The 23,291-nt window shown below is 36.1% G+C and overlaps 5 protein-coding genes across 6 annotated transcripts; 2 read left to right on the top strand and 3 right to left on the bottom strand.

Annotated features, from left to right (window-relative positions):
• Positions 1-1,959: 1,959 nt before the first annotated feature.
• On the top strand, positions 1,960-2,731 carry LOC106335580 (17.6 kDa class I heat shock protein 3). Its single transcript, XM_013774135.1, has one exon. It carries the CDS (start codon positions 2,099-2,101, stop codon positions 2,570-2,572), a length of 474 nt encoding a protein of 157 aa, XP_013629589.1. The 5' UTR covers positions 1,960-2,098; the 3' UTR covers positions 2,573-2,731.
• LOC106335579 (E3 UFM1-protein ligase 1 homolog) lies at positions 2,693-7,569 on the bottom strand. Its single transcript, XM_013774134.1, has 21 exons — positions 7,525-7,569; positions 7,317-7,491; positions 6,906-7,217; positions 6,544-6,810; positions 6,327-6,374; positions 6,076-6,141; positions 5,866-5,969; positions 5,664-5,757; positions 5,533-5,589; positions 5,043-5,430; positions 4,802-4,956; positions 4,644-4,709; positions 4,492-4,560; positions 4,322-4,414; positions 4,163-4,228; positions 3,749-3,795; positions 3,594-3,657; positions 3,423-3,500; positions 3,292-3,354; positions 3,087-3,179; positions 2,693-3,002 (listed from the first exon to the last, which is right to left on the bottom strand). Exons 2-21 carry the CDS (start codon positions 7,488-7,490, stop codon positions 2,892-2,894), a joined length of 2,415 nt encoding a protein of 804 aa, XP_013629588.1. The 5' UTR covers position 7,491; positions 7,525-7,569; the 3' UTR covers positions 2,693-2,891.
• A 152-nt stretch (positions 7,570-7,721) lies between these two features.
• On the top strand, positions 7,722-9,704 carry LOC106328401 (exosome complex exonuclease RRP46 homolog). Of its 2 annotated transcripts, none has more exons than XM_013766838.1 (9): positions 7,722-7,809; positions 8,053-8,160; positions 8,277-8,390; positions 8,463-8,563; positions 8,674-8,694; positions 8,860-8,932; positions 9,028-9,095; positions 9,173-9,293; positions 9,450-9,704. In XM_013766838.1, exons 2-9 carry the CDS (start codon positions 8,055-8,057, stop codon positions 9,560-9,562), a joined length of 717 nt encoding a protein of 238 aa, XP_013622292.1. In that variant the 5' UTR covers positions 7,722-7,809; positions 8,053-8,054; the 3' UTR covers positions 9,563-9,704. The 2 variants fall into 2 exon arrangements, with proteins under 2 accessions (XP_013622292.1, XP_013622291.1); XM_013766837.1 differs by having other exon boundaries at positions 8,040-8,160.
• Positions 9,705-9,804: 100 nt separating this feature from the next.
• Positions 9,805-11,713, bottom strand: LOC106328400 (nudix hydrolase 9). The gene is made up of 9 exons (XM_013766836.1): positions 11,547-11,713; positions 11,392-11,466; positions 11,183-11,239; positions 10,993-11,075; positions 10,838-10,896; positions 10,607-10,755; positions 10,403-10,537; positions 10,156-10,314; positions 9,805-10,027 (listed from the first exon to the last, which is right to left on the bottom strand). Exons 1-9 carry the CDS (start codon positions 11,616-11,618, stop codon positions 9,908-9,910), a joined length of 909 nt encoding a protein of 302 aa, XP_013622290.1. The 5' UTR covers positions 11,619-11,713; the 3' UTR covers positions 9,805-9,907.
• Positions 11,714-15,700: 3,987 nt separating this feature from the next.
• On the bottom strand, positions 15,701-18,751 carry LOC106330781. Its single transcript, XM_013769197.1, has 8 exons — positions 18,462-18,751; positions 17,903-18,070; positions 17,612-17,621; positions 17,372-17,541; positions 17,113-17,282; positions 16,469-16,757; positions 16,219-16,367; positions 15,701-15,855 (listed from the first exon to the last, which is right to left on the bottom strand). Exons 1-8 carry the CDS (start codon positions 18,749-18,751, stop codon positions 15,701-15,703), a joined length of 1,401 nt encoding a protein of 466 aa, XP_013624651.1.
• Positions 18,752-23,291: the final 4,540 nt, after the last annotated feature.

Here is a 23,291-nt window from a genome sequence, read left to right as displayed (position 1 = left end):
TGCCTTCTGTTAGGCTATAGATTACAGGAATGTATACAAATATATGATGTTTAGTATTTTTCCTTTTATACAAATGTACAATGTTCTACTTTTAATTAATGCAATTTGTTTTAAAAGTAAAATATAAATCAAAATGTAAAAATATAAGTGGTTGAATTTTATTGGGAATCAAATAAAACTTTAAACTAGCTAAAGGTAAAACTAAAAAATAATAGACAAAAGTAAATATTTAATTTCTCTTAATATGTGTGAACAACCTTAAATATCATATATTTGTATCCATAGGAAGTATTAAAGATTCCTAAAAAAAATTGTAATATATTTTGTTTATAAATACAATAATATTATAGATTCTACTCACATTTTATAACTTGATTTTTTTATTTGAATATATAAATCTGGCTTCAGAAAATCAATAAATTGTATAAAACTTCAATATTAGAATTTAAATACATGGAAAGCAAAAATCAAAAATGGAATTCCAAATGCTCTCCAGAACTGTAATGAAAGATGACAAATATATGTAAACACGAAATGACAAATATTATAGACATTCATATGAAATTTGAAAAGAAAAAATATGCTTTTTCAAAGCGCGGATCAAAATCTAGTTACATCATTTAAGATGTATTAGCTCAAATGATGATCTTAGACAAGAAAAAAAAAATCATGGAGCATCTGCGTGCAGTTCTCCAAAAAAATAATATCCACTCATTACCAAAAAACAGTTTTTGAAAACCAGACAGGACCAGACTGGATCGGACAGTTAGACCGTGACTCGGTTTTCTAACCGGTTCCGAGTTGTACTAAAAATCAGATTTGAGTTAAACCGGCAAATCCGGTCGAAAACCGGTGGAATTCGCTAAAACCGGTGACCCGGTTCGATATTAAAACCCGATTTTTTCAAATTCAATAAAAAATATTAAAAAATTGCAAATTTAAAAAATATTTCATAAAAAATTCACATTATGTTTTAAATATCTATCTAAATACATTATTTTTCATTATATTTTGTATTATTTTTAATTTTTTTTTATTTTATCGTATCATTTTTAGATTCTATCAATGATATAAAATTTTATAAAAATAATTTTATAGTTATATATATATAATTAGTTAATCTAAAATTAAATTTAAATTTAAAACCCGGTTAAATTAGTTGGACCTGTCTAACCACGGATCCAGCTACAAGCCGAGTCAATGTCCGATCTGATTTTCAAAACATTGACAAAAAGTGTAATTTTTCCAGAATTCTAGTTTTAGTTTTTGTTTGAAAGCTCTGAACTTGTACCAATTGGTAATACAAGTTACAGTCTTAAGGCCCTATAATGGGCCCATGAGGAGAGGTTTATAGTCTAAAACGACATGGTTTGGACTTGTCTAAAAATGAAATCATCGAAAACGAACCTGAATTACCTATATTTTGAGCTTCAAAAATCGCTTATGGAAAATAAAAGGAAGAGGAGTTGTACGATGAAGAAAGAGACATGCTAGTCAAAAAAATCTGATTGGTTAAAGTTGTTTTGTGGACTATATAGGTGGTTAAATTATGGTTGATTTATTTAATTGGAAAAATAAATAAAAAATTAGTTTGGAGAGTGCAAAGATAAAAGAATAGAGAAAATAGAGAGATGACAGTGAGAATTCATTTAGGGGGTACGGGGTACATGGAGTTAATCTCCTAGTTTTTGTTTGAAAAACTCTGAACTTATAAGTTATACCAATTGGATAATACAGTTTACACTTTTAAGGCCCTATAATGGGGCCCATGAGGGAGAGGTTTAGAGCTTAAAACGGTATAGTGTGGACTAGTTCAAAAATGAAATTGCAGGCAGTGCACTGAAACTTCTTGAACTCGCATGAGAAATCAGATAACGACGCTGAAAACCGACACTGATAAAGAGAAGAAGAATCGTGATTTTTAAAGAAACCTGCAGAACGCTCTCTCTCTCTTATGTCTTAGCTCTCTCTCTCTCCCTATATATACGCAAAGGCACGCAGCTTCAGAACCATCAAAGTAACAAAAGAGAAGCAAAGCAAAATTGTAGAAGAGAACAAACTTGTGAAAGAGCATCTTAGTTTTCTGGGCAGTGAAACGATGTCTCTAATCCCAAGCTTTTTCGGTGGCCGAAGAACAAACGTGTTCGACCCATTCTCGCTAGACCTGTATGACCCGTTCGAAGGATTCTTAACGCCTTCAGGGATGACAAACACAACCTCCAAGGACGTGGCAGCGTTCACAAACGCGAAAGTGGACTGGAGGGAGACAGCAGAGGCGCACGTGTTCAAGGCGGACTTGCCGGGGCTGAAGAAGGAAGAAGTGAAGGTGGAGGTTGAAGATGGCAACATACTTAAGATAAGTGGAGAGAGAAGCAGCGAGAATGAAGAGAAGAGTGACAAGTGGCACCGTGTGGAGAGGTCAAGTGGGAAGTTCATGAGGAGGTTTAAATTGCCGGAGAACGCGAAGGTAGATGAAGTAAAAGCTAGTATGGAGAACGGTGTGTTGTCGGTCACGGTGCCTAAGATGCCTGAGAGGAAGCCTGAGGTCAAGTCTATTGACATCTCCGGCTAAATAAGATGGAAAATCAGAGATAAAACAAGATAAATAAGTATGATGATGTGAAATAATGGGTGTGGAGTGTGTTATTTTCTTGCTTTTTTCCTGTTCTTCTCTTTCCTTATAATATGGATCTGGATGTATAATATCTGTAAATCTTAATAAAAAAGTGTCTTGAAATATAAAATCTCCCAACCGGTAACAACGAAAATCTTTTAACACAGGTCATAACTTGATTAAACAAGACTTGTGACGGTCACTCATACTGTCTACGTTTTGGTATAGTATATCAGCAGAACATACGAGGAACCTGTGAGATCTAACTTCGTTGAGACTAAGATTGTTGTGGTTGTGAGTCTCCCAGGACAAGGGATCTAAGGACAGGCATTTGACTCTCGAGGAGCTCCCTTTTGCTGAGGATTCTGTCCGCTGAGCAATCATGTTCCTGTACATGTGAATGGAACAGCTTTAAGAGATCATTCACTTGAATGAATATATGTATGTTGTCCACAAGGAGAAAGATGTAAACCTCTCCGGTTGAAGCCGACATCAGAGCAAGAAGAGTTACAGTTGCTGTTTGGTAATCGGTCAAAGTTTTGTACGCAGATTCATCAAGTTTATCCTACAAGGTTGATATAGACGTAAGGTCAGCGTATTGTAACTGCTTGCACTCAAACAATAGATGTTCCGGGGAGAGTGAAGTTATATTAGATTGTCAACTTATGAATGTCTACCTTCAAGTGTGAAATAGCTGCAGCAATAGCTCTACCTGGGGCTTGTAAAGCTTTATTGTGCGCCTGTAAAACAAATTTCCAACCATTGAGTTCTAAGTAGAGTAGTTACACAGAACATGGATTTATTATACCTTAATATAGAGGAGAGAGACAACTTTGGCGAGAAGTGCAACAGGGTCTGATTCGGTAGAAACTTGAGATATCAAATCCTGCAAGTACAAAAAACATGGCCAAGAGAAGAAAACAAGTGACTAGATCATATTAATATGTAGACTGAAACAACGATAGGGTGTCGTACACACCTTGCGATATGCATGTAGGAGAGTTCTTTCCAGTTTCTTGTCAAGCTTTTTCAAGACCAATCCACTGCACAAATGAAGTTAACATTCAATCGAAGTCCAATGGAATCTAAACGGATTTGCATCAGAGATATCTTGATAAACAAGATTCAATATACCTTTCCTCTGCCAGGTCTCTGAAGGTGGTCATGAATGCGTCTACACGCTGAGACAAAGAATCCAAAATCAATGGAGCTTAGTTTGTATTCACGAGGAAAATCAAAATGAAACCAAAGGTGCGAAAATAATGCCTTAAGCAGAGTGACTATATATGTAGAGGAAAACAGCTGAAATAGGAATTTATAGAACTAGTCGAGCCTAAACAATAGAATTAAAGATTCCATATGAACTAGTAGCTATATTTTCACATCCATATCCTTTGTCTCACTTACTGACTCCCATCAGAATGCCAACAGAATAACTCTGTATCAAGTTTGTCAACCACAGGACAGGAGTAGAGAAAAAGAGAACAGTCTCCTACTTTTTAAAATAAAGGGCAGTTATTTTCGCAATTGCATTATAAAAGATCCAACCTTCCCTTCCAAGGCCTCAACTAATGCAAGGGCCTTTCTCGAGAGTGAACCGTTGAGATTTTTAGCCTGTCACAAAGGAAAAGAATCAGCTAGCATTACTTTAGAATATAAAGTGCAAAAACAAAGTATTAAGATAAATTATTGATCAAGTGCACATACAAGGGCCATTCTTTCGGAAGACTCCAGCAAAACTGGATCTTGAGCTTTGGAATCTCCAACCTCAATACCATTCTTCAACTTGTTGTGGATGTCCTGTTTTGATAATCACATCTTAACTAGCTAAATCTTTAAGAAAATGGCCTACGAAGCTCACTTTATTTTTGACTTACCAAGTCATGAAGTAGTGTATCAGCAATTGTAGCTGCTGTTGTTCTCAGCAGATGCCTATGTAAAACAGCCTAGGACCAGAAGAAAAGAAATTGACACATTATATTCTTTAGTTAGCAAGTGCGGCCTTTCAAAATGGACTGAAAGTACTTACTGAAGTCGATTGGTCATCTTCAAATAGCTCTAGCGCTTTTTCGTACAGCTGCATATTTAGAAACGACTGCCAAAAGGAAAGCCATTAAAGCGAGTAACACAGGATATACATTGATTGTCCAAAAATATAAAACTATAGTTGAAGCACTTGGGTCCAACCTCATCAAGCTTTTTCTGAAGATCATCCATCAAGCGTTTCATTCTATCTGCATTTTCTGTGAAGATTTTCTTTCTTCTCTCCTTTAATGAGTTAATGAGCATCGGTCTCATAAGATCAGCTAAATGCTTGAGAATTGAATCTGGGTTCTCCATACCTGCAGTACACAACATAGCTACTGTCACACGGACAATCGCTACGTAATTTTGTATGAATGCAAAAGAATGACTTTCTCAGATGTACCTTCATCTTCAAACTCAGGCATAGAGTCGACGATCTTTTTCATCACCCATCCGTCTGGGGGGATAAAGTTATTACCTTCTTGCGCCTTAACGGACTCTTTCTTGCCTCCTGCTTTCGCATCCAACTTCTGTGACGAGGATGAATCCCTGCCTTTCTTCTGGTTTCTCTTAGATTTAGGACGGGCTTCCTCTTCATCATCTGGAACAGTTTCTACGGTTGCTGTCTTCATGCTGGCAGACTTGCCTTTCTTCTTCTTTGATCCTTTATCTGTATTAGCAGGTATGCTTTCTTGCGACTCCGAAGATTTGCTTGGATGATCTATCAGACTAGCAGTAGAAGCTTGGATGCTAAAAGCTTCTGCCTCTTTCTCAATTTGATCATATACGCCCTGAATATTAGTAGGTCACGCTAAGTCGTAGTTCAGATAGAGAAAGCCAATTGGAAAACACAAAGGAAACTACTAATAATACCCTTCATTTCATATGATTACCTTTATGAACCCACTGCTTATGACATAGGATTCAGCCAGGATAAGTGCTTTCTCAGCCTGAATAGAAAAATAAATCAACAATCAGTCGCAAAAGAGCACTGACTAGTTATCAAATTTGATCAAAATACCACCTTGAGAGCTGATTGGACGGAGGGACAAAGAAGCAGAATCTTGTTTGCATCCTGTGATGTGAATGACGCAGGCAATACAGAGAGGGAATCGATCCTGAATCGAGTAACAAGGTTTCAGTAACAACGTGATAGAGACAGTATAACACATAAAAGCACACAAACACCGTAGACAGGGGAAAAGAGTACGGACAATAAGCCTCACCAGCTGTTTTGTTCAATAGCATCCTCGGTTGTAGAGTCCAGCATCTCAATCATCGAAGAATGAATAAATACTGCAGATAAAGGTTTACCATCTGGATATCTAGACTATACATGTCACACAACAAAAAATTATAATGAGATGAAAATTAAAGAGGCAACATGATACTCCCAAACCAGAGAAAATTTATGTTAAACTAACATGATCTAATACCTGTAAGAACTGCACGGCTTGAGAAATCCCAAGCTTCTGCATGGTCTCATAGGGAATATAAGAATTCTGCAGCAAAACGGAAGAAAATAAACCACCAAAGCGTTGCTTCACTTTTCTATAAGGAATAATAATTAACAGAACATGCTAAAACTGTAGTCTGGTGAAGTTCAAGTTTAAACTTTTTCTACACCCAACTACTTAATAAACGATACATGAGGCCATTTCAGAGAGAATGACCAAAAAAAAAAAACCTGTGAGAAGAAAGAGTCTACGCATTCCTTTTGAGCAACTGCAAAAACCTGTCCCAAAAATTAAACTGCAAAGTTAATAATCTAATGAATAGTAGTTGAATGTGGGAAACAGCAAAGGATGAACAAGAAGAGTCCTCTCATGAAATCTTGAATATTGTCGCAATTAGTAATACATAAGATGCCAGAGACCAAGAAAGATTAGAACATTAGCACATACAGAAGGAGTCCAATGGGTGCCAGCACGTAGTGAACCAAGCATCTCTTCTTCCTTCAGCAGACGGTTAAATATAGACTGAAAAAACGCATTCTCAACAGCGACTCCACTAGATCCATTCATTTCTTGCACCAACTGTTGTAACGGCGCCCACAAAGCAGACAAATTGGAAGGAACAAAGATACCCCTGGAAGCACCTCGAACCATAGCGGTAACACGTGCTACATAAGCAGGCGTATATAACTGTCCACCTTCTAGCCTTGCTTTCACCTAAAACGGATTGGAAAAATGTAAAAAAAAAAAAACTTTCATTCACAAAAACACAATCTGGAAGAGAGCTGAGAGAGGAAAAGATTTGGCATTACCAAAGTTCCAAGGCGAGGCTCTAAAACGGATTGCACCAACTCAGAGCCAACCTGTAACTGACCAGCAAGTTCAGCCACAGAGATTTGGCTGCATTCCTGGAGCCTCTCGTTGATCTCTTCTGCAATTGAGTCCCAATAGCTTTGTGATATGATCTCTCCCTGGACAAGCATTAGCCCTGGATCATTCAAGACTACATCCTGTGCTTGCTTCTCCACATGATACAAATCAACCCCGATCGTATCCGCCAGATCGATGACGGAGACACGGCCCAGTTTACAGATCTCGGTGGCGATTTCATTCTTCAATTGCTCCTGCGAGGAATCAATAGAACGTGCTCGATCAAACAATCTGACTTCATTTTTTTCCCGATTAACTTCATCATGCAACAAGCGGATTTCATAAAAGTGTACCTGAGTGATGTATTCTTTTCCGGTGACGGTGTGGAGGAGATCGAAGTCGATGACGCGAAGCTCCTGAAGCTTCTGAACCAATTCGACGACGTTTCGATCGGATAATCTGACGCTTGACTTCACCTGCTGAGCGAACTCGAACTGTCGCTGCAATTCCAACAACTCTTCATCCATCTTCCTCCTCAGATCAAAATGAAGGAGGAATCTCGTAGGATTTTTCCGTCCGATGATTTTTGTCGGGAAAAAATTGATTCTGTTCACAAACACCGGATCAAGTATTTATGCTCTGCGTGTTTACTGATTAAACCGGTATTATTAATAACCGGACCGGTCAGTTAACGGTACACGCTGTAACATTTTAAATTGATTGAAAGTGAACCGAACCAAAGAAGAAGCCCTAATATTTCTGCAGGAACGTTCTTCTTCTGCTTTCTCTCCTCTGGTTTCTGTCTTTAGCTTCTTCTCCCAGCTTCCAACTCCGGTCTAAGTTGAGGTAGCAATTCTCATAGAATCTCTTCTTCTAGGCTCCGTCTTCTATCTATGTTTCTTTTCTCTTAATGCTGCGAACTTTGAGAGACACATAGTTTTTGTTTCAATATTTTCTGTCTGCGACATAGCGTGCACTGCCTAGTTGAAAGAAGGAGTTTTTTTTTTTTTGTTTCTGTAAACAAGAAGCCTACTTCGAATGTTGCTAAGAGCGATGCACAAAACATGATTTTTTAGTTAACAATTGAAGCAATGGAGATTGACAGAGAAGATGGGAGAACGCCGAATCAGCTGAGACCCCTTGCTTGTTCCCGTAACATCCTTCATCGTCCTCATGGCTCTGCTAGCTGGTCCCAAGGTAACTCTTTTTTTATTTTTGTCTCTAGCTTTCTTCAAAATTTTATACTCCTTTCAGAATGGGATTAATTAATGGAACTTTCTAATGAGTATGCTTCTCGTTTGTCTTTATATTAGGGGATACAAAAGTTCTAGCTGCAGTTTATGGACCTAAACCTGGAACGAGGAAGAACGAGAACCCTGAGAAGGCTTGCTTTGAAGTCATTTGGAAGCCTAAATCCGGGCAGATTGGTATAGTAAAGTATCCCTCTTGCTTTCACTTTGGTATGTTTCTGACTGATTATTTACTCTGTGTGATTGTAGGAAAAGCCGAAAAGGAGTTTGAGATGATACTGAAAAAGACGATACAGAGTATTTGTGTCCTGACCGTGAATCCAAATACCACCACCTCCGTCATCATTCAGGTTAGTAACATATTTCAGTGCCTCTTGCCCTTGTAATAACTGTCCTGTCTTCTAAGAATATCAGTTTGAGTTTGTCTCTGATATTTTCAGTTATTTGCTTTCTTGTGCAGGTTGTACATGATGATGGTTCTGTATCCTTTTTTATAATGCTCGACAACCATGTCACTATGTCTTGTCATCCACTTGCTATAAGAATTTCATCTGATTTGAGGGATGGTGTATATATATGTTAGTTAAATATTTGTTGCATTGATTTAAAAGACAGCTTTGGTTTCCTTAATCCAGTTTTGTTTTAGCTTCTACCGTGTGCCATAAACGCAGCATGTGCAGCTCTTGTAGATGCTGGAATACCAATGAAGCATCTCGCTGGTACATCTTTTGACACTTTATGCTCTTCCCTAATTCACTTTGTGTGTGCTTCTTCTTCGAATTGCTTCATCAACTTTTTTATTTTTATTTTTCAGTTGCTATATGTTGTTGCCTGGCTGATAGTGGATATGTCGTACTCGACCCAAACAAGCTTGAAGAAAAGGTTTAATTACACAAATCTTGTTTTCCCATTACTTATATGTGTATTGGCTAAACTTTTACTTGAACTACAATGCACAGAAAATGACGGCTTTTGCTTATTTAGTCTTTCCAAATACAACTCTCTCTGTTCTTCCGGAAGTGGAAGGCGAGCCAGTAGAGCATGGTATTATTACATCAGTTACGCATGGAGTAATGTCAGGTACATGCTATAACTTCTCATGAATAGACTTCACTATGCCACGTTCTATTTGGTCTATCATACATTTCATTTGTTTGATGTGCTGTTTTAAGGAGTTTGTTTCTCAACCACTGCATAATCTAATAACATCTCGCTTCTGTTTTTGTTTTGTTTCAGTGGACGACTACTTCCTGTGTGTAGAGAACGGTCGTGCTGCTACGGCTAGTTTGTCTGCATTTTTTAGGAAGAACTTCCAACAAAGCCAAGGAGCTTCTTCCAAAGCTGGTTAGAACTTAGAAGCATGGATCCATGTGGTTTTGTGTGAGATTTTGAACGATTTTGTTATCCTTGTTGTAGCTTTTATGGAACCCTTATCGTCAATGTGTCTAATTAAAATGAATTGAAAGAATCTCGTTTGGTTAGTTATATGAACAGAGGACCCTCTTACCTTCAATACAAATGGTATCCGTGCTCAGATATATAATAAGCTTACGAATCATCATGTAAACAAAGAGTGCAAATTTGCTATAAGTAATAACATAACATCCCGGCGCTTAATACCATTAGTACATTGTCAAATTGCTAATGAGCAACTGAGTTCACTTATCCAACATACATTGTCGAGTTCGTTCCTCTTAGGTCGATGTTAAAGGCGTTTCATTAGTGCTCTTGAGACGTTGAAGCAACAGTTCGTAGAGCGCAAAGCCACCATGGTGGCAACCTGGCATTCTTGATGTCATTGTCTTCAGCTCCTCCTGATTGATCAGTACAAAGAGAAATTACAGTCATTGCTGATCGGATCAAAGCACTTCTAGAAAGTAAAAACGATTGTTTTCTTTCTTTCTAGAATGTATGTTTAATGGATTAAAGAAGTTCAACTAACCAAAGAGACAGTGTGGAGCTGTGTTGACTCAAACGCATCTTCAGCACTAGAATATAGTCTCGGAATGTCATCTGAATGGTGACTACACTTGATGAAGAAAAACATAGCTGGCCTCACATTCAACTCCCTCCGAGATATTCCAATAAAGAGAGGAGTGCTCTGCAAATTGTATAAAAGATGGATCAGATAGCATTCCAACCAAATATTCCTTTAGGGAGACCACACAAAAACTATCCTTGTAGCTTACAAGAGATGATGCTGGTATTCCAGTTTCTTCCACAACTTCACGAGTAATGCTGTCAAACATTTCTTGAGTCACCTTCTTGTTTAAAGCATCTCCATCTTTTTCAAGCTGATGAGAATCAATTCCTACTGACATCGGCTGCAAAGTTTAGAAGTCATAACGAGTTAAAGACTGAGACAATATGATGGCTTATGTAGTTGCATATACCTCTGGATGGCCACCAGGAAACACGTAGTGACCTGGAAATTCCCCGACATTATCACTCCGGCGTAGCACAATAATCTTCTGGTCAGAAGTCTCGATAACCGCAGCATTACCCAATGGACTTGATGTATGTCGACATCTTACACAGTCATCTGTAAGAGAGAGAGAACAAAACTATCTATTGTGTTAAACTAGAACAAAACTACCTCGGAGATTAGAGGTATCTGTGTGTACCTTGTGATGTAACAAGGAACTGCTCCCACTGAGAGCTCAAATTCGTTCCTACAAAAGTCCTTGAAAACCATGTCCAAGAAACCAAGAAATCGATCAAATTAGAGGTCTGGTCAGAGGCAAACAATAAGAAAGAAAAAAAGAGATAAATGAGAAACCTGTAATCAGTCAGGCCAAGGCGAAGGCAGACGTGTGGGAGTTCGCTGGTACCAGCATCACCATCTAAACAAAATGATCCAAACTGAAAATTTTATCTAGGAGTAAGTAAACTTACTGAACAAATTAAAAATCTATGTGAAAGTCCAAATAGACAACGATGAATCTTGATCATTCTCATCATATGCTTACTCTGAATTTTTGTCCATTGAACAATGACGAATTGCCCTGTGTTCTCTGCTCCCAAGCCTAAAATTGCAAAGGACACGCACCAACTCATCACATCAAACACACCCATGGACATGAGATCCGACCAGAGTTTATGGTTTCACATAACTAAACAAGAAATGTAATCTTTGCCAATTACAAAATGAGATCCGATCAGAGTTTCTGGTTCGCACCTGTGCAATAGAATCTTCAAGATCGTGATCTGGATGTTGAATCCGATCATGAGATTTCGAGAAATCCACCGACACCTTTAGCATTTAAACAACCAAGACAGTTTGATAATGAAAACTATTAAAAAAATAACACTTTAAGAGAGTATTCGATTAACCTGAGATAGAGAGAGGCCATAAGGACATGAGAGGAGAAGCTGGTATCTTGACCCTTCTGCTATTTTCGCCATGGAAGAAACTCCTGCGAACCATGTACAAAGCTATGCTAGAAAGTGCACCTTGGACGTCGACAGATTCCGGAACCAATTACAGTGGGTCGAGAGAGATTTACATGTGAGGCCCTATGGATCATTATGGACCAAAAGGTTTTAGAAATGGGCCCAAGCTTAATCATTTTCCCACTAAGAAAATTATTTTGTTTCAAAAGGTAAACGTAAGTAGTTTCCAAATATTTAAATAATTTTTATATTTATGGGATATAGTGTAACCAATAAAATAATATCAATTTTGTTATAATTTGTTGAACTAATTAATTAAATATTATTTTGTTATAATTGGTTGAACTAATTAATTGAATATTATTTTTTTTAAAGTACCATTCTTAATAATAGTGCTTTTAGTCTAAACTACTTACATTATGAAACAGAAGGAGTATTTTCTTTCTCAAAAATTATATTTTTATTTATACCCTTGGTTCCAATCATTTTTTTAACAGTGATCAAATCTCAAATATATCATCATATAATTTCTAATATTTTATATTATCAAATACTTGCAATACATGTGATATTGATGAACAACACTTCCACGATGCACCTCTCCTCTTAATGCTCGAATTGACAGACGGTTCTACGATGTTGTACTCTCTTCACATCATGATCACAACGATTGACTCTGGCTGAAATACTCTAAAACGTCTAATAAGCTTTGTATCCTAAATCTGTTAGAAATTGTATCTCTTGGAATCCAACCTCATACATGATACGGGTGCTTTCACATGCTCCAATCATTTTATTAGTACTAACAATTTGAATTAAAAAACTGTGGGGCCTGGTCCATTAAGTCCACCAAGGGACGGATGCGGGCCGCCAAAATTGAACATTATCAAGACCAGAAGTAATGAATTGGATATTGGATATTGGATATTGGATATAGTGGAGCAGATGAGAATGATGGTTTTTGACAAAGCGGGTTAGCAAGACACCTGCGTAAAACCAAACCTACGTTGTTTTATAACTTTTTCATGTTTTTTTTTGTGTTGTAGCATGTATAATGTTTGTGTTGTTTTTTGAGCGATTTGCATACAAAATACACAAATAATTATAAATTTGCGGGAATGGAAAAAAGGTCCAAACGTGAGGCCCAACTCCAAACGACGCGAAATGACCGTGATGACTGTGCTCCTCCTTCCTTTTATGTATGAAGCAGAAGTTTCGTAATGAGGTACATGCCTCTAATCATGACTTAACCTATATATACACAACATGTGAGTATTTATATAGCATGTACATATCAAAATATAGCCAGCAAAATCTGACTAGTAAAGCATTAAAAACCAAAAACTTTTCACTAGAAATCACACAAAAAACTTTTACATATGAAGCGGAATAGTCTCTCTCTCTCTCTCTCTCTCTCTCTCTCTCTCTCTCTCTCTTGCTCTGAGGCATCGGATCGGGATGATTCAAGTCAAGGAACAAGGAATATAACATCAATAGTTTGGGATAATTTCGCAATGATCATCAAGGTGTTGATGGTGATTTGGAGGTTAAGAACCAAATGTAATCACTGCACAATATACTATGCCTATGAATCACAAAAAACATGTACGCCCAGCTATAATCAACATTCACTAGCATGCAACAGGATGCCTTGTAAGGGGGATGTAGTTGCTTTGTTGGTTATTGGATAGGGAAAACTACAACCAAGAATGTTTGACCATAGTGGTTTTCGTTGGTTATTGGATAGGGAAAACTACAACCAAGAATGTTTGACCATAGTGGTTTTCGTTGGTTATTGGATAGGGAAAACTACAACCAAGAATGTTTGACCAGAGTGGTTTTCGTGATATGGTTGATAAGGGCATCTCTAACCTAATTCTATAATAGAGATCTAAAGATATAGAAAAAACTAGAGATGAAATTTTTGCTGGCAATTCTCTCAAATAGTCATTTTTAAGTTTTTGTCACAAAAATAGTTCTCAAGAAAGAAAATAACCAAAATAGCCCCTTTTTATTTTGAAAATTTTAATTTTAATTTTAATTTTTAAATTTGAAACACTATGCCCAAAACCTCACCCCTTAACTCTAAACCTTAAGTCTATATTAGCTAACCCTAGGGTAAAAATACATTTTCTTCATTACGAGCTATTTTGGTCATTTTCTTCATTAATGACTATTTTTGTGACAAAAACTTAAGAAATGCTATCTTAGGAAACTTCTCAATTTTTGCTCCAATGGATTCCTCTATTACAGACGAACACAATGGAGCAAAAAATTCATCTCTATTTTCTATTCTAAAGATCACTATTATAGAAGTGGGTTGAAGATGGTCTATGCATTATTGAACATGATCTTCATTTCTCCTATGTTGAGTATGCTAGAGTTTGGTTGATATGGTTGTATTTGAATGTTTATGTGAAGTTTATAACTAGAAAGACATATATATGCATCAAATGTTTATAAGTTTTATGAGTTAAAAGTTAAAATTAGAAGTAGTATCATTTTACAAATTTATATATATCATCTTTATAACATTTTTTTGTTGAAACTAAATTTTCAGGAAATTCAAATATAATATTGCATTGCAGCACGGACATGTTTCTAGTTAATCATTATATAAAAGTGAGAGTTTATGGGTAGATTAGTTCTTATGGATTCTTAAAATTTGGAAATGTCATAGTAATTGGCTCATTGATTCTTAAAATGATGGTAATAGAATCTGTTGTTATTGACTTGAAATTATAAAAGCCATTTGAATCACTTGTTATTCGAAATTTTTTTAGTTTTTGTTAATTTTCTAAATCTAGTTAAATATAGTGTTATAGGAAGATGAAATTTCAACATTTTTACTCATAAGACACAACTTCCGAAATATCATGTATATGTATGAGATTTTCAAAATCCATATGATAAAAAATGAAAATAACAAAATAAATATTTCTAATATATATATAATACAACTTCATTTCAAGTTATATGTCCAAATATGTTATGTATTTTTTTTTTTAGTATATACTTATATTTTTCATCAATGATGTTTTCGTGACTAAATAAAAATTAAAATAACACAAAATTTTCTAGACAGACATAATATAGTTAAAATAGTATTAATATAATATTTCTTTTATCATATTAAAATAATTATATGTGTATCCTTATTTTTTTTTTTATAAACAAATAAAATTTGTGACAAAACAAATAAACATGCTATATTGGAAAGTTTCATTTCTGGAAACTTTTTGAAAAAACATATATTTGCTTTACAAAAGAGAGGACATAAAATAGCTAATGCAAAACCATGAAAAATCTATATCAATCTATAAAAAGTTTACAAATTAAAGTATAAGTATTTGCATAATCCACAAAAAAATCGATCAACTTTTAATTTTCAAACTCTAGACAAACATGTTTGGATCTGTTGTTTTAGTCTTGGGGTTTCAGATTAAGTTTCCTACGTCCCATTCAAGTTGTATATAGGTTTGGATCGGATTCAGTTGCTATACTCTGGGTTCTGATAGATTTTATAACTATCTAAAATCTATTTTGGTCCAAATTCATTTAATGTTTTGTTAATAATACTTCGGTACAAGTATTTTTAAATATTATATCAAAATAAACATGAAATCAAGTATTTCAATTATATTTTGGCTTTGAATACTTTTCGGGTACTGATTTGGATATTCAAATTTGTTTTTCCAGTGTTTCCAGGTTTTTGGACTGTTTTGGATACATGTTCAAATACGGGTTGGATTGGTATAATACTCATAATCCGAAATACCACCCTACATGCCATTCAGATATTTCACAAGTTGGATTGAATATGAGTTTACATTTTTTTGTTCGGATTTGATACAGATCTTGGTAACATTTACAAATGGACAAGCCTAATTAAAAGGATGATATATACTCTTAGAAAGGATAAAGAAGCTATTTATTATTAAGACATAAATTACAAAACAAACATTAAGTTGTAGCCACGCATGGCTTTTGCTCAACTGATAAAATGTCTCAAATTTGTCACTATATCTCTCTCACCAGTGACATTATTGTGAAATTTGATGTAGCTTGTTTGGGTGGTCTCATCATAACCCAAATTAGATGGAGTTTGTTTTAGAGAAGGCCATGATCGTGACTTCAACTTTGAGCAAATCATTCACAACGAAAATTTTGGTTCTATCTTCAAGATCGGAAAGAGATATAAACTTATCGAAACCCCATCCATTTTCTGCTACATTAGACCATCCCTCAACTATAATAAAAAACAAGCAACAAATTAAATTTGTACAAATAGAAAGAAAAAAACTAATTACACGGATTATTAAAACAAACACGGATTAGCTATTCTAAAATTTGAGAGTACTTGAATATGATTTTGTTGTATCCAAAATGCAACTATACATCAGTAATAGATAATTATAACCTTAAAACATAATCTTTAGCAAAGACATTAAAAATAACATATTTTCGATATTGATGTACCATTAATATAATTGCTTTCATTAATAAAGCATGTTAACAAGTAGTATATTTCATTGTGTAATATGTATATGCATATACTTCTTATAACATTATATAGTACAACGAAATGATATTTAGAGAACTATGCTCTGACCTTGTTTCTCCACATGATTGGATGAATACTGATTCAAAACTCGTAGCTTAGCTCGAACATAATCATTTCCATTAGACTCACTCAACAAGTAGAGTGACAAAGAATTACCCGTTCCAATACCATATCCATTTGGATACACCTTCAATACCCTAATTAAAATCACATATATATATATATTAACACTGTTAAATATATACCAAAGTGTGTGTTTGTAATATGTGCATGTGGAAAGAGAGAGCGAGAGAGTTACCAGTTTCTGCCTCCGGAAGAGAACGGTTCGGATGTGTAAGGGTCGATATGAATGGTAGAGACATATGTGATGTTCCAATTAAAAATGGGATTGCTGATATTTTCATCATAGGAGAAGTTTTCCCATTTGTTAAAAGGTGGAGCAACGAAGACGTCTATTCCAAACACACATTCACCGCCCTCCGAAATGTATCCATATGGTGCCCATGGTGCCGTGAACCACGCTGTCGGTAGAAACTGTTTCACTCCCCGTTTTGTCTCGAACGAATGAAACATGATCGGTTCAAGGTCTACAAAAAGACAAACACTATGTTTAGATTTATTCTCTAGGGAGCTATGTAAATTCCGTAATAATCAAAGTTAATTGTGTTTCATGTGTATCTTCTCTACTCTAAACCATTACATTTTTCACAAAGGTAGTAACTATAACACTAGACTAAGACTATCTCTATATATTGATAGTCTCTCAATAAATATCACATCATTAGAGAAGTAGTAAGTATTATAAAGAAATACAAATGTTTTTAGTAGATTTCTATTTTTATTTGTTTTTTCAACAACATTCACCATAAAATTTTAAACTCTAGTGACACTACAAATAACTAAGTTATATGTATAATGGATCATCTAAGATTTCATACCTACCTTGGTAGTAATAATACGCCTTGTGTATATAATTGTAGACGAAAAAATTTATCTCCGCATACAAGACTTGTGAGTCGATAATGTTGGAGTCATCGATTCTTGCATAAAGAGAAACATATGAGGTATATGTGTAGTCTTTATCCCCACCCCTTGGGTAGATTAGGAACGTCCTTTTAACATTTGTTAAAGCCAAATAGGTCATAATTAAAAACACATATAAGCTACCAAAATAATTGAACTTGATGAAGAGTGAACTTACCAATTAAATTCACCAACGGTGTAAGGACGGGACTCGTAGTATCCATCCTTGACTAGATCCATCATGGTTGCGAAAGACTCGAACTTGACGCTATAAGATGATGGAGGACTGTTTCGTAATTTCCTAATCTCTTCTGGTGGTACCTTGAGCTTCTCGTTTTTATGTGACCCCTTTAGTAACAAAAGAAACATAGCCCAGTTAAATAACAATGATTATTGAAAGATACAGCAATTATCACACCATGAAGTATCTATCCATAAAACATCACGAACAAATAATCAAGACTTTCTTCATGAATGATCAAATGTTATTTTCTGTTACATCAGTCAAATGTTATTTTAACAATTAACAAATAAAATTTTCACGATTACTCAACAAATGTTATCGTTAAATTCAATTATAAAAATCTAATAAATGTTCGAGAAACTTTTGAGAAAATGCCTCTAAGAGAGAACAAGTCAACCCTACAACAATGACACGGATCATGGAAAAACTTATGGGAACTAGAAGCCAAAAGAAAGTAGTCATAACCTGATGTCGAAACTTAAAGAATAGGGATCACTAAGAATGAAGCCTATTTTGGAATTCGCAGCCACTGCCAAGAACACGACAACCAAAGCTACCAAAGGCCATTGCCATCCAATTGATCTCTTCCCTCTCGTCTCTACTTCTATGTTTGCACTTGCTTCCATGATAAATCTGTTGGTTTTTTCCTCCATTAGCCAAAAACCCAAAATCATGATCCATATTAAGAGCCCAAAAGAAGAGCACAAGGAGAAATAATTATCTAGAATTATGGAGAGGAAGAGAGAAAGTTATGGAGAAAAATAATTAATGTTAGATATTTTGAAATAAGATAATAATTTAGAGAAATCTAGAACATGTTAGAGTTTGCTTCTTCACTTGTATAAATAGGGGTGCTTAGCACCATTTGTATCATCCAAGAATCAAGAAAAATAATAGAGAGAAAACATTTCATAAAGAGTTCTAAGAGTCTTTAAGAAATCTCTAAACACAAGCCTTAGTAAAAATCTCTTTCCTAAAATACGAAGGTTATCTCAAACATAAACCGTCTACATTCCATCTTAACCTCTCGAAGAAAATATCAACAGCTTGTATCAGAGCAAGGTTACCGTTATCTTTGAAGAAGTGAAGATGGAGGCCACCGTTACCTTTGATGGTGACATGTTCAAGCTCACGACGGATAACTTCTCTTATTGAAAACCGATGATGGAAGATCACCTTTATAGCAAGGATTTGCATGAGCCTATCATCATGAATGATATGCTGAAAGGAAAGGGTGATAAAGCAAGGGAGATTCTTAATAGAAAAGCGGTTTCCGTAATACGCAAGTATGTCGACCGATCTCTCTTTGAACATGTCTCTACCTACACAAATGCTTTTGAATTATGGACAAAACTTGAATCCATGATTCAAAAGAAAACACCTCGAAACAAAGCTCTTCTTGTTCGACGGTTGGTAAAGTTGGAGTACAAGGATGGCCAGAGCATGATGGAGCACTTGAACAATTTCAAGGGGATTGTAAATCAGCTGAACAAAGTTGATATGAAGGTTGAAGACGAAATGCAAGCCCTTTTACTCCTTAGTTCACTACCGGAGAGTTGGGACACACTAGTTGTCACTCTAAGCAATTCTCCACCGGAGGGAAAGCTTACCATGGACACCGTCACTGACAGCCTTCTAAACGAAGAAGTTTCCAGGAAGGAGCGAGGTTCGAGTTCTTATTCAGAAGCTAACATTGTTGATAGACAGGGTAGAGAAGAGACTCGTGCTCACAACAGAAGCAAAGGACGAGACCAATCCAGAGGAAGATCCAAGTCACGTCCAAGAGTTACATGCTATTATTGTGGTAAGTCGGGTCACATGAAGTCAGAATGTCGGTTTCTCAAGAAATATAAACAAGCCGGTAATATCAAACCAGACCGGTTCAATCCTACAAAGAAGCATGAAGACAAGACGACCACCATTGTGGAAGACCATAGCGAAGAATTATATCTCGTTGGAGAATGTAATCTTAGCTGTGATGATAGCTCATGGATCGTTGATTCTGGTGCTTCTTTTCACGTCACCCCTCATGGAAGCTTCTTCACAACCTATCAAAGTGGTGACTTTGGTAATGTTCAAATGGGAAATCAAGGAAGAAGCAAGATCGTTGGAAAGGGGGATGTTATTCTTACATCAAACACAGGGTGTAAGATAGTCTCAAAGATGTGAGGCATGTTCCCGACATCCGACTCAATCTCATAGCAACCGGAAAGCTTGATGATGCCGGTTTGGATAGCCACTTTGGCAGTGGCAAATGGAAGCTAACCAAGGGGATTTTGATCATGGCTCTAGGAAGAAAAGAAGGCTATTTATATGTAACACAAGCCAAGCTTTGCAAGGAAGAAGTAAATGTCGCAAGTGATGACATCGATATATGGCACCGAAGACTCGGGCATATGAGTGAGAAAGGTTTAAGTATACTTTCTAGCAAGAAACTTCTTCCTGATATGAAAGATATTCCTCTCTCACCATGTCATGATTGCTTAGCCGGAAAACAACATAGGGTCGCTTTCCGAAGATCATCTACGCCTATGAGAAGAAAGCATATTCTTGATCTTGTGCATACTGACGTATGCTCCATGTCCGAGAAATCCAATGGAGGGGCATCATATTTCGTCACCTTTATTGATGACCATTCAAGGAAGGTATGGGGATACCTTTTGAAGTCAAAAGATCAAGTTCTTGATGCTTTCAAGGAGTTTGTAGCCCAAGCAGAGCGAAGTACGGGTCAAAAACTCAAGTGTGTTCGATCTGACAATGGTGGAGAGTACCGAGGTCCCTTTGAAGCGTTTTGCAAAGCTCATGGAATCAGGATGGAGAAGACACCACCAAAGACGCCACAACTGAACGGGCTAGCTGAAAGAATGAATCGAACGATCACAGAAAGAGTTCCCAAAGCTCATGGAATCAGAATGGAGGAGACACCACCAAATACGCCACAACTGAACGGGCTAGCTGAAAGAATGAATCAAACGATCACAAAAAGAGTTCGGTGCATGCTTTCTCACGCTAAACTACCAAAGCCATTTTGGGGAGAAGCCATAAAGACTGCAGTGGACGTCATAAATCTTACACCATCAGTTCCTCTGGAAGGCAATGTCCCGGAGGAATTTTGGTCGGGTAAGAAGGTTTCTTACAACCATTTGAAGGTGTTCGGGTGCAGAGCGTTCGTCAATATCCCTAAGGATGAACGAGCCAAGCTAGACTCCAAGACTAAAGAGTGCATCTATCTTGGGTCACCAAGAGATGATTTTGGCTATCGGCTTTGGGATTCGGTTAACAAAAAAATTATCCGGAGCAGAGATGTTGTTTTCTTCGAAGATCAAACAATCGAAGACATCAACAAATCAAAGAAACCAAAGCTAAGGGTTGTAAGGAATGAAGATTCTCATAAGCCTCAAGATCATGAACAAGTGATTGGAGATGATGGCGAAGGGGATCCTATCATGGACCCGAATGGTGATGAATGTGAAGAAGAAGTTCAAGTGGAGACAAAGGAAGAACATGAGCCAAGAAGGTCTGGAAGAGAGACAAGACCATCTGTAAGATATTATCGAAATGAGTACGTTAATCTTACAGATGAGGGGGAGCCTCAAAGCTATGAGGAGGCCATAGGAGACACTCATAGAGATGAGTGGGTTGAAGCTATGCAAGATGAAATGCAATCCTTGCATGATAATCACACTTATGAGCTGATGAAGCTACCAAAAGGAAAGAGAGCCTTGAAGAACAAGTGGGTGTACAGGTTGAAGTATGAGGATAGAAGCTCAAATCCAAGATACAAAGCTCGATTGGTTGTGAAAGGATTCAACCATAAGAAAGCCATAGATTTTGAAGAAATATTCTCTCCAGTGGTGAAGATGTCCTCTATCCGAGTGGTTCTTGGTCTAGCAGCAGTTCTAGACTTGGAGATTGAACAACTCGATGTCAAGACGGCCTTTCTACATGGTGAACTCGAGGAGGAGATCTATATGGAGCAACCTGAAGGATTCAAGGTTCCAGGAAAAGAAGACTTGGTGTGCCGATTAAAGAAGAGTCTTTACGGTCTCAAGCAAGCCCCAAGACAATGGTATAAGAAGTTTGACTCCTTCATTGTTCATGGTGGGTCATAGCTTTAAGAAAACCAAGAATGATCATTGCGTTTTCATAAAGAGGTACGAAAGCGGCGACTTTCTCATATTATTACTCTATGTTGACGATATGTTGATTGTGGGCCAAGATCGCAACAAAATAGCCGCATTGAAGAATGACCTAGGAGAGTCCTTTGCAATGAAAGATTTGGGGCAAGCGAGACAGATTCTTGGAATGAAAATCACTCGGGATAGACCAAAGAAGCTTTTGTGGTTATCCCAAGAACGATATGTTGAAAGGGTGTTGGAGAGATTCAACATGAATAAGGCAAAGCCAACACTCCACTAGGTGGACATTTCAAGCTAAGTTCGAAGCAAAGTCCAACAAGTGAGAAGGGCAAAGAATCCAACGTTTCACTCTAGCTCAAAACACATTGATATTCGACATCATTGGATCCAAGAAGTTCTGGAAGAGAAGCTCATACATCTCACAAAGGTACACACCAACGAAAACTGGTCAGAATTTATGACCAAAGTATTACCGATCAAGAAGTTTGAAGATTGCTGCAAAGGCACCGGCATGACAACGGTTTCGGGCTAAGTCGGAAAGGGGGATATTTTTTGGTTTTTTCCTCCATTAGCCCAAAACCCAAAATCATGATCCATATTAAGAGCCCAAAAGAATAGCACAAGGAGAAAGAATTATCTAGAATTATGGAAAAGAAGAGAGAAAGTTATGGAGTAAAATAATTAATGTTAGATATTTTGAAATAAGATAATAATTTAGAGAAATTTAGAACATGTTAGAGTTTGCTTCTTCACTTGTATAAATAGGAGTGATTAGCACCATTTGTATCATCCAAGAATCAAGAAAAAGAATAGAGAGAAAACATTTCTTAAAGAGTCTTTAAGAAATCTCCAAATAAAACCCTTAGTAAAAATCCATTTCCTAAAATACGAAGGTTATCTCAAACATAAACCGTCTACATTTCATCTTAATCTCTCGAAGAAAATATTATCTACTATCTTTCCCAACAAAATCAATCCTTCACAAGACAAAAACTCAAGATATTTCTCTAAAACAAATTTTTTTCCTGATATTAATACAAGTCGCGTGCTGATTTAAATTTTATTTAATACGACTTTTGTGTTTTAGTTCTGTCTTACTTTTTATGACTTTGGCGCCTGTTGAAGCATTCTTAAAATGAAGTCTTCTATCTATATTATCAAATGAGAAATACCCATTAAAAAATACCCCCAAGTTTTTTAACTTATTTTAATTTTCATGCCACTGAGAATTAATTTAAACTACCTATTGTAATGCTTGTTTTTTCAGTTAAATTAATGAGTTTTTCTTAATCAAATTTAAACTTAATATCATTAAATGAACCTACCTATTTTAATGCTTATCTTTTCCAGTTAAATTAATGAGTTTTTCTTAATGAAATTTAAACTTAATGTCATTAAATGAACCTAAAAATACATCATATTTAACGTAGCTTATTACAGACGAGTATGACCCAATAATGAACTTGAATTTTATTTTTACGAAAACGTGAATCACTTGACTTATGTAATATTTAAAATATATTAACTACAATATAACAAATGCATATAACCTACCTATACTTTAGTTTGAAATGATCATGCTCAAGTTTTATATAGTCAACTTACATCATGCATCGATCGATGTACAATACTCAAACCACCTATAGTTTTCGTTTTGTTTATAGGATGTATCAACCAACCAATCATACCATTGATTTTCTAAGCTTTATAAAAAA

The sequence above is a fragment of the Brassica oleracea genome, chromosome C3 (genome assembly GCF_000695525.1).
Source record: "Brassica oleracea var. oleracea cultivar TO1000 chromosome C3, BOL, whole genome shotgun sequence".
Classification (NCBI taxonomy): domain Eukaryota; kingdom Viridiplantae; phylum Streptophyta; class Magnoliopsida; order Brassicales; family Brassicaceae; genus Brassica; species Brassica oleracea.
Note: the sequence above shows the minus strand (reverse complement) of the source record. Positions and strands in the feature narration are given on the sequence as shown.

Coding starts and splice junctions, on each gene's coding strand:
- LOC106335580 (XM_013774135.1), top strand. CDS start 2,099: ATGTCTCTAATCCCAAGCTTTTTCGGTGGCCGAAGAACAAACGTGTTC.
- LOC106330781 (XM_013769197.1), bottom strand. CDS start 18,751: ATGTTCAAAGAGAGATCGGTCGACATACTTGCGTATTACGGAAACCGC. Junction 16,368..16,468: donor TCTTCCGGAGGCAGAAACTG/GTAACTCTCTCG, acceptor GATTTTAATTAG/GGTATTGAAGGTGTATCCAA. Junction 15,856..16,218: donor CAATCATGTGGAGAAACAAG/GTCAGAGCATAG, acceptor TTTTTATTATAG/TTGAGGGATGGTCTAATGTA.
- LOC106335579 (XM_013774134.1), bottom strand. CDS start 7,490: ATGGATGAAGAGTTGTTGGAATTGCAGCGACAGTTCGAGTTCGCTCAG. Junction 5,970..6,075: donor AAGCCGTGCAGTTCTTACAG/GTATTAGATCAT, acceptor TGACATGTATAG/TCTAGATATCCAGATGGTAA. Junction 4,415..4,491: donor ATACACTACTTCATGACTTG/GTAAGTCAAAAA, acceptor TTATCAAAACAG/GACATCCACAACAAGTTGAA.
- LOC106328401 (XM_013766838.1), top strand. CDS start 8,055: ATGGAGATTGACAGAGAAGATGGGAGAACGCCGAATCAGCTGAGACCC. Junction 8,695..8,859: donor TTGTACATGATGATGGTTCT/GTATCCTTTTTT, acceptor GTTTTGTTTTAG/CTTCTACCGTGTGCCATAAA. Junction 9,096..9,172: donor CAAACAAGCTTGAAGAAAAG/GTTTAATTACAC, acceptor TACAATGCACAG/AAAATGACGGCTTTTGCTTA.
- LOC106328400 (XM_013766836.1), bottom strand. CDS start 11,618: ATGGCGAAAATAGCAGAAGGGTCAAGATACCAGCTTCTCCTCTCATGT. Junction 11,240..11,391: donor TTGAAGATTCTATTGCACAG/GTGCGAACCAGA, acceptor TTGCAATTTTAG/GCTTGGGAGCAGAGAACACA. Junction 11,076..11,182: donor TCAATGGACAAAAATTCAGA/GTAAGCATATGA, acceptor TAAAATTTTCAG/TTTGGATCATTTTGTTTAGA.